The sequence below is a fragment of the Triticum dicoccoides genome, chromosome 4A, assembly GCF_002162155.2.
Source record: "Triticum dicoccoides isolate Atlit2015 ecotype Zavitan chromosome 4A, WEW_v2.0, whole genome shotgun sequence".
Taxonomy (NCBI): domain Eukaryota; kingdom Viridiplantae; phylum Streptophyta; class Magnoliopsida; order Poales; family Poaceae; genus Triticum; species Triticum dicoccoides.
This window is the reverse complement of record NC_041386.1, coordinates 572,908,754-572,918,753: the sequence shown is the minus strand read 5'-3', so window position 1 is coordinate 572,918,753 and position 10,000 is coordinate 572,908,754. Positions and strand designations below refer to the sequence as shown.

The following is a 10,000-nucleotide window of genomic DNA, read 5'->3' as shown; positions in this document are numbered from 1 at the left end:
CTATGATCTACGTGTGAGTTCTATGTGGGGTTAGGTTTGTTTCCATGGGTTTGCATCAAGAGGAAGATCTCATACAACCCATGGAGGATGACATCAAGTGGTGATCGTCATCAAGTTTGCGGTGTGCAAGTTCAAGTGGAGCATCACGAAGAGATCATCCTTGAAGCTTGCCGCCCATTGTGGTGTCAATGGACTTGTGAAGGTGTGCCGAAGAGTGACTCACCCATAGTAGAGTATGGGGGAGCAATCAACTAGCCTTCATCGAGCCAACACAATCAAGAAAGGTGGTCCAACTTGAGGGAGTCAAGATCGTCATCATCTAGCTCAAGTGGACTTTGTGCAAGGCAAAGGTTTGCCCTTGATAGGTTATCTATTTTACCGGTCTGATGATGGTAGTTTGGAGACCAGGTTATAGGATCGATTGCCATACTATCAAGGGGGCTCTCAAGTAAGTAGCTTGATCGTATCGTTTGTAGAGAGCTCAAACCATTGCATGCTTGCATCATCTTTCTTGGTTCTTGTTTGGTTTTATCCTTGTGATATTTGTAGCTTATGGTCATCTTGTTGACAAGCTCGAGTTCATCGAAAATGGAGTTCACATGCTTCTTCTATTGCGTTTTCGGTGTTGGAGGTTTTACCGGTCTTATTCGATGAAGGGTTCTCACCATTTTCTTATGGACCTTTTCTAATTTGCTTCTTACTGTTATTTCTATCAAGACTGTGTTATCCCTTGTAGTTAGCCTTTCAACAAACTTGGTTTCGTTGAATTCGGAGTCCATTTGCAGAAGTTGTGTCAGTTTTGGTGTCCTTAAAAAGGCTGCATCGCTCATGGGAGCGGTACTACTGCTTGGAGGGGATGTAATTTTTACTACCGCTCTTGCGAGGGTACTGCCGCTTGAAGCAGTACTACCGCGGCTACTTTCGTGGCTACTTCCGCTCCGGACCAAAAACTCGTCTTAAGTCCAGCAGTGGTAGGCACGGATGTATTTTTTTAGTACCGCTCGCAAGCAGTAGTACCGCTACCCTTAGCGGTAGTACCGCTACCCCTACCGGTAGTACCGTGAGGACAAGCGCTAGTACCGCTCCGGCGGTTCTGCCAGCCTTTTGCCTCCTCGATGGTGTTTTTCAAAGGGTTTCCACCGCCCTAGCGGTAGTACCACTCCCATGAGCGGTAGTACCGCTCTGTGCGGGATGTGAGCATAACGGTTGGATTTTTCCCCACCTATAAAAGGGGGTATTCTTCCCCAATGAACCTTATCCTTGGAGCTCTTGTTCTTCCCCCATTGTTGACCTTCTTTGAGCTTGCTATCTCTCAATCCCTGCATGGATATTTACTAGTTTTGGGGGAGGGGAGAGAGAGGAGATCTAGATCCACATTTCCACCAATCACTTTCTCCTCTATGTGAGGGGTACCCCTTGGATCTAGATCTTGAAGTTCTTGGTGTTCTCCTTCTTGTTCTTCCTCTCATTTATCTCCCTAGCATTAGTTGCTTTGGTGGGATTTGAGAGAGAAGGACTTGGGAACTCAGTGTGCCCTTGCCATTACATTTGGTGCATCGGTTTGAGTTCTCCACGGTGATACGTGGAAGTTACAAGTTGAGAAGCTTATTACTCTTGGGTTCTTGGTACCCTTGAGCTTGTCCCCCTTGGGTGCTTGGGCGCCCTAGACGGTTGGTGGTGTTCGGAGCTCAATCATTGTGGTGTAAAGCTCCATGCAAGCGTCGAGGTCTCCAATTAGGTTGTGGAGATCACCCCGAGCAATTTGACGGGTTCCGGTGACCGCCCCCAAGGGTTGCCAAAGTGTACGGGTTCGGTGCCCGGCCCCAAGGGTTGCCATTTGTACGGGTTCGGTGCCCGGCCCCAAGGGTTGCCATTTGTACCGGTTCGGTGACCGCCCTCAAGGGTCCCTTAGTGGAATCATGACATCTTGCATTGTGCGAGGGCGTGAGGAGATTACGGTGGCCCTAGTGGCTTCTTGGGGAGCATTGTGCCTCCACACCGCTCCAAACGGAGATTAGCATCCGCAAGGGTGTGAACTTCGGGATACATCATCGTCTCCTTGTGCCTCGGTTATCTCTTACCCGAGCCCTTTACTTATGCACTTTACTTTGTTATAGCCATATTGTTTCTTGTCATATATCTTGCTATCACTTAGTTATTTATCTTGCTGAGTATAAGTTATTGGTGCACATAGGTGAGCCTAGTTGGAGTTGTAGGTTTTGTGCTTGACAAATTAATCGCTAGGTTTATTCCACATTTGTTCAAGCCTACCGTAATTATTTTAAAGCGCCTATTCACCCCCCCCCCTCTAGGTGACATCCATGATCTTTCACATTCCTTCTCTAGTACCGAAGTGAAACCTTACCCGCTCGCCTTGGATAGAAAGGTGTCACTCCATCAAGATGCAGAGTCACTCACCTGAGAGATTGTCCATGCGGGTGAAGGGTCGTCATCGGTGGAAGGTGGCGGCACGAAACTCCTCCTCCCCTATTGATTTTGAGGTATCCTCCCCTCTCCCCTGCCGTCTCTCTCCCACCGATCTTGGGCTCTAGCGTCCTTTGGATCGTCGGTGCCGTGCTAGGCGGGCCTTGGTGGAGTTGTCCTAGGGACTGGAGGAAACTCTGGCTTGTTCGTCCCGCCCGATGGCGGTGACACTCAAAGGAGCCGCTTTCTCCCTTGGGGGCACTGCTGAGATCCACCACCCCTCTCCCGAGTGAAAATCTACATTATGCTTGGATGGGGCTATGGCGGCACAAGGTGTGGCCTGCCCTCACTAGAGGCGTCACCTAGGGTGTCATGGGTGCTCGGGTGAGCGGAGAGGCAGGTGTTGGGTCTCGGTAGCGTGGGGCTCGGAACATGCAGAATTGTTGTGAGTTGCGGAGGTTGGCGTTCTTTAGGTTGATGTTCTCTAGTGGCGACTCGCGTTCCTTGGTTCCAGTGGTGCGGCATCCTCGAACGTGGCGGAAGGGGATAGGGTTAGCTAAAGGCATTAAAGAAAGCCCTTGTGGAAGTCGCCCCATAATTAAACTTCTTAATTTATTTTTTAGTCATATTGCTATGTTAAGGACATCTCCAAAGCGGACCCTCAAACCGTCCGGACACGGAAGCCATCCAAAGCGGGCATGTGTCGATCCCCGGAGCGGTTCGGAAATACTTTTTTCAGCAAACATGAGACAAAGTGGGCGGGGGGGGGGCTTTGTGGGAGTCCAGACAGCAGACACGTAGGACTCCAACACCACCGACCCACCCAAAACCCCATCCGGACCCCCGACTCCATCCTTCCATTTTCTATTCTCACCTTTCCCCTCTTGTCTTCGCCGCCGCTCCGCCAACCCGACCGCCACACCGCACCCCTGCCGGAACTCGATGAGGGCGTCACCTCCAGCGGCACACCCCAGCTCCACGCCGCTTCTCCTCCGCCGTCGTTCAACACGTCTCCTCGGACCGCCGCTCTGATACCATCCACTCCTATGATGCTCACCATGCCCGGCAACTGTTCGGTGAATTGACTGAGCTAATTTTTTGTCCATTCTTCATTGAAGCAATCAATTCAGATATGGAGAACATCTACGAGCACTATATTGAGTCGTCTGATGGGGTGGACTACACGGATGAGACGACGATGATGTAGGTCGTGTTTGCAGACGCGCAACCGGTCACGCGGGCATTTGACGCTGATGGATGACTACTTTGCCCCCGATGCCCTCTTCGCCGACAATTTTTGCCGACGATTTCAGATGCGCAAAGAATGTCTTCGATCGTCTGTACCATGGCGTCCGGTCCTTTCATGACTACTTCAACTTGAAAAAGGATGACGTGGGAAGGATTGGGTTCTCTGGTTATCAGAAATGCATGGCCGCACTGCGGATGCTTGCATATGGCACGGCCGCTGATTCGTGGGACGACTACTTGCGGAGATGGCATGGTCAGGTTTGCAACTGCCATTGTCGACGTGTTTGGACCGCGGCACCTAAGAGAACCAACTATTGCAGACACCGAGAGGCTCTTAGCAATCTCGGAAACATAATCGTGGAGGATGAGGGTGAGGATGTTGCCGCATGTATTGAATTGAAAATATAGGTGATCCTATCGAACTTCCCGACCAAAATCCGATCACATTTGAAGAGTTTGTTCAAATGCATCAACAAATTCAGCATCGAGCAACTCACAAGCAACTGGAGATCTGATCTGTGGGCGGTCAAGGGGGACAACAATGTTGGACTGTAATATTTGAACTTTTTTAATTAGAACTACCGTTGCATTTGAAGATTTCAGCTATTTTAGACTATATATGCGGCTATTTGAATGTGCGGACTTTAAAGAAAACAAATTGGGGGTCGGATGTATGTGGGCAGCGTTGGATGGGCCGCCTCCGGCATCAGTGTCCGTGGAGTGATCCCCCCTGTCTGTGGACGGATGCCAGAGCAAATTTGCGGGTCATCGTTGGGATGCCCTAATGTAGCAATAAGTATTTTTCTTTGGTTTTCTTTAACAAAGCGTCAAGAATTATCTTTAGTATAATTATTAGATTGCAAAGTGATTGCTAGACTAGCCGTTTCTGCAGTGTATCTGTCCTTCGGAAACTTTTTGCTCTGCTGAAATGTTTACACATTACGCAATCATGAGTCTTCTGTATGTGCTGAGTATCTTTTTCGGAATAATTCGTGAAGTCTAAGCCCCTGTTCAAAACAAGTCTTGGCTGAATGCACTGCTAAAATAGAATTGTGATTCACTCATTCTAGAGCTATAGATGCTTTGTTTTTTATTCTTGCTGGGTCATATACTCATATGTAGGCATATATTGTACTCCTTAAACAAATATAAGATCGTTTAGATCACTACTTTAGTGACCTAAACGATCTTATATTAGTTTACAGAGGGAGTAGCTTTCTGAATGCTAACACAGCCTGCAACGTTTCCGCTACTAAATGGGACTTCCTACTCTCAAAAGGTACCAGAATACTCAATCTGGAAGTGAGAAATATGCTGCTGAAGAAAGCAACCAACAACTCCCAGGTGAGAATGATATCATAACAGATATATAACCAGGGAAAATCAACTATAGGCACTTTCAACATATTTTGTTCCTACAAGCCAGAAGCACTGTTTAATTTCTCTGAAGTTTCAGAAACACCAAACAGATAGCGTCGTCTCCTAGTGTTCCAAATGTGAAGTGGCAAAGAAGCGCGCATAACCTGCACTTTTCCGGAACTGGGTGACTATTCTAGAGGAAACCCTACACACTGTATTGTATGAACTGTTCAGTGATAAGAAGGTAAACTGCTAATCCTCGTCAGGCCATCACTCTGCTGTAAAATTGTGGAGGCGTTGACAGTACTGTCCAGGGGAAGAATTCATTCTTGTCTGATCCTATCCTTCTCTTCTATTCAGCATCAAGATCTGGAAACAGCAGTCGGTCATGTCCTGGAGCAGAGTGATAGAGGTCAGAGGTCAGAAACAGTAAGCAAGATAACCGAAGTCATATGCTCAGGACGTGGTGCAAAGAAGAACACTGATACATTATCATATAACACTATTTTCCTCAAAACCACAGCACAATGGGCGCTCATAGAATGGGATATGTGTGAAGATAACATAAGTAGAAGTCTATTTCGGAAACAGCTTGGCATTTAAGATTGTCTAAGTAGAACATCAGCATATAGTATGAATGAAAGGAACATCAGATTTTACATTGATAATATAATGGGATTCTGCAAGTTCATATTTTCTCAGGGTACAGGAACAAAACTGGGTGTCATGTCATACGTGAGTGTTCTCAGCCCGTCGATTGCTTGTATCAGCATCAAGTATAAGCTACTCAGCATTTTATTTACGTCTGTTTATGTACACTGGCTAGCTAGATACCTTTGACTATCAGCACACGTTAAACTACTACAAGTCCAGTAGGCAGCAGCTAAACTGAATATTTGCTGTCACTGAGAGCACATGCTTTGGACCGAACACAACACATATCAAAGTATCAGACGGGATGATTGAACATGGGAAAGTGCCTCTTTTGGTTCATAGGATAGGATTATCGTAGGAATAGGAATTTTATAGGAAATGAGATGACATGTATCTCAAATCCTATGAGTAGGAATAGTAAACGAGATGTCATTTGGTTGACACCAAAGGAATTTTTCCATTGAGTCTAGGCTCATTTTTATTTTCCTATGAAATGTGGAGGATAGGAATCAATCCTATGTAGGAATAGGAATCCATTCCTATGAACCAAAGGGCTCTAAAGGAAAAAATCCTATAAGAATCCTATCCTCTAAAATTCCTATGAAATTCCTCCAAACCAAAGGAGAGTACTTATGTAGCATCAAGTTAATACAGGAATTAGTGCACAACATTATGCAAACACATTATAAATCCCACGAATTTTCGCATCAAGCGTTTGAAATATCACATGCTACCTACACACCGAACTCAAGATACCAGATGAACAATTGGATTCTTGATCCTAATTTACAAGTTTCTTCCTAATTTCTTCAGTTACATGGACTTGTCATGTGACTAGTCACTAGTGTGGCGTTTGTATCTGAAGAGAAAATGCATAGTTCCATCTTCCAACAGCAGAGCAGACATGCAGAGTACTACTAAAATGGGAGTGCAGTTCTCACCTGGTGTGCCAACTCTGAACACCACGATGTCAACGGGGTCGTCTCTATGGGGCAGGTCGGTGAGCAGAACGGTGGGCTGCGCAAGGTTGCCTGCCTGAATGCAGAGGGTGATGTCCTGGAAGTTGAGGCCGTTGCCCAACCGCTGCGCCAGTTCATTGCCCAGCCCCATCAGACTCCTGCCATGGAGCGTGAGAGCTCCCCTGCCCTGCTCATCCGTGCTCCCGTTATCATCTGCCACGACGCAATTGACTTGCACAGTCTCTTCAGAGCCTTGGTGCCATGGCTGCTCATGGAAATTGCAGAAAAGCGCTTAGGCGACACAAATCAAGGCATAGATGAGATGACACAACATGATCAGTCCTCTAATGAACCAATTCAAAATATTAACACCTGAATCATGAAGGGAACTACTTCAGCACCAATTATCCAGATTGAAGCATTTACAGGGAAATGAAAATAATCCGATATTTCACAATGCCAACTACTACAGCAGTAGCTATCATCAGAGGATCCAATTATCATCAGACTAATAATTCAGCAGGGATCGTCCTCTGAAGTACCCAATACGCAACATGAATTGAAAGCTTATGGTGCAAGACCTGTGCTGCAGTAATCAGCAATAACTACTGGGTTATTCAAGCAAGAATTGACCGCACATCCACATGCATTGTTCTATTTGAGCAACCAACCCCAAAATTTCGCTATAGAACTGGTGTAGACAGCTTAGCAGCACTTGTTGCAGCATTGTCAGAAATAATCCATAGCCTAAGGCTTAAGCACTCCAATTTATTCAGGACCACCCAGAATTGTGCAAGGGAGAAGGGTGCGGGTGAACAAGATCTTACAATATCGGGGCCTCCTGGTCGCAGCTGGTACGGTGGCCTCTCCACCCTCATGGGGATGACCTGAACCTCCCACTCCATCATCGAAGTGACGCGGGAGCGGTTGATGGCCTCGACGGTGACGCGCCTGTGCCACCGGCGGTACCGACCGTTGGCCCGGAGCGCTCTGAGCCTGGCCGACGTGCCATGGAGCAGCACGACGCTGCCGTTCTTCCCCGGGGTGGTCCACCACATGACGTGGGAGTCCTCCGGCTCGTCGAAGGCGCACTGGGCGGCGTCGAAGCCGACGTGGCCGGGCCCCGCCTCGGCGCGCGTGACGGCGAGGTGGCGGCCGTAGGCGCCGCGGAGCAGGACGAAGTAGTTGGTGTCGGTCTCCAGGACCTGCGCGACCCACGCCGTGTTGACCATCTCGCGGCGGCGATCGATGGAGACGCCCCGCCCCGTCTCGTCGGCGCAGAGGTAACCGCCGCGGCCGCGGTTGCGGAGCCGCACGTACTGCCCGTCCTGGAAGGGCGCCACGCCCATCTCGGCCCAGACCGACTTGCCGGAGGCCACCGCACCCGCCGCACCGGACTTGCCGGGGGCCCTCGCGCCCGCCGAACCGGACTTCCCGCGGGCCGCCGCGCTCGCCGAGGTGGACCTGCCGGGGGCCATCGCGCTCGCCGAACCGGGCTTGCCGCGGGACGCCTCCTCCTCGGAAGACGACGGCGGCAGCGACGACGGCGACATGGCTAGAGGAGGAGGTGGATCATGCGCGGGGAGCGGCGAGCGAGCGGGCGAGGGGGAGAGGGGAGAGGCAAAGAGGGAGGAGGAATGTTTGTTGCCGCGGCGGTTATCGTCCACTGTAGCGCCGAGCCAAGGCGGAGGGCGTTTAAATAAGCTCCCCGCACGCGGAGGGGCGGCGAATCCAACGCGCAGGCGCAGGGAGGTTCCGCCCGCTGACGCGTGGGGCCCGCCAGCTGGCCGTGCCGCGCGCGCCACGTGGTCCCCGCCTGCCTTGCCGAGGAAGGAGTTGACCCCGTCGACGACCCGGGCCGCCGCCTCTTCGTGGATGCTCCTCGCCGGCGACGATGATGAGGATACCCTCCTGTTTCCCCGGGCGCCGTCCTGACCATGACTCCGGCGGGTCAGGTGCTCTGCGCCGCCAGGCCTCGCCGGGCCGGGCGAGGGGCGGGATCGACAATTGGTCCGGCGAGGGCGGAGGCGGCCGGACGTGGGAGGAGGGCGAGGGGTGGTGGTGGGGTGGGGTGGGGTGGGTATTTGTTGAGGAGGGTGGTTGCCTGATTGGGGCGGAGGGACGGCGACCGGAGTAGCAGTAGTGTACGTCGCGGCGGTGCGTCCAACGAAAACGTTGCAGGTGTGGTGGGGGTGTGGCGACAGCGGTGGGCCTGCGGTCTAGGGCGAGAGTGACAGACACCGGACTGGTTTGGACTTGGGAATTTGGAATCCAGCCACCGGGTGGGTTTAATTGCGTTGTAGGCCAAACCCAGCCCTTTTTGCTGGGTCAAAGTCCAGGCCACCTGATCCCGTAGACCGCAGTGTACTCTAGGAGCTAAAAAAAAAAGGAGAGTTGGAAGTTTCTCACTGAGGTCGACCCTCGAACCTCTTGTTATTATTCTCAAAAAACAAAAACGAAAAACTATAAATGCGTGCATAAAATTATATCACACATATATGCCACATATATTTGTCAAAGAAATATAGTTGCGTCCATTTTATACATCAAGCCACCTACATAATTGTACTTGGACCCGTGGCTCGCGTTGCCTCCAGGGACGCGGCTCGGGCGAACCCTGGTCGCCGCCGGAGGAAGCCGGACATATGCTTCGCTCATCCGGCGAACGACGATGGCAGGCTCGCCTCCTACCTCCAGGAGGACTCCTTCGGCTGTGGCGCAACGATGCCTCTAGGCGCGCTGCGTGGCGATAGAGTCGGGATGCTAGGGCGGTGGCCCAATGGGATTTGAGCGGTGGTCGCTCCACCTGGCAATTGACACGGGTTCCCGGGCCCAAATCCGTTTTGCTACGGGTGGTGTGGGCTCAGGGGCGGCGCCCCTGTGTGGCTCTCTTCATTGGCGTAGCTGGGGAGGCCGAAGACGCGTTGGGCGTGGAGGGTCTGGGCAAGGCCTTGATGTGGTACCGGTGGTATCCAAGGTTGGCTTTGTTCGATGGTCGGCGGGCGCGGCGGTGGGAACTTGGTGGGTTGCGACCTGTTGTGGATCTTGTATCCGAGAGCGGCAGCACTAGGTGGCGACCGAAAGGGTCTTCGCTTTTGTGCGGCAAGGACGACCGACCGTGGTCATCGTTGGTGAAGAGAGGCCGACGGCGTCCGGTATCACCTTCCTTCATTGTTGATGAGCGTAGCTCTCCTTCCTATAGCGGTGGACTCACTCAGTGGCCTACTCCCTCGACTTGGCTCCTCTGGTTTAGATTTCGGTCATGGGCTGGGGAGAAATCTCCGCTCGGCTTGCAGATTCTGGCAGGGGTGACGCCTGCGGGTGTCGTAATCTCCTTGTGGAGCTGCCATGGTCCT

The 10,000-nt window shown here is 51.1% G+C and overlaps 1 protein-coding gene across 1 annotated transcript; it reads right to left on the bottom strand.

Moving 5' to 3' along the window:
- Nucleotides 1–5,023: 5,023 nt before the first annotated feature.
- Nucleotides 5,024–8,679, bottom strand: LOC119286852. The gene is made up of 3 exons (XM_037566319.1): nt 7,472–8,679; nt 6,627–6,909; nt 5,024–5,424 (listed from the first exon to the last, which is right to left on the bottom strand). The coding sequence occupies exons 1-3, from the start codon at nt 8,195–8,197 to the stop codon at nt 5,384–5,386; spliced, it is 1,050 nt and encodes a 349-aa protein (XP_037422216.1). The 5' UTR covers nt 8,198–8,679; the 3' UTR covers nt 5,024–5,383.
- Between the last annotated feature and the right edge of the window lie 1,321 nt (nt 8,680–10,000).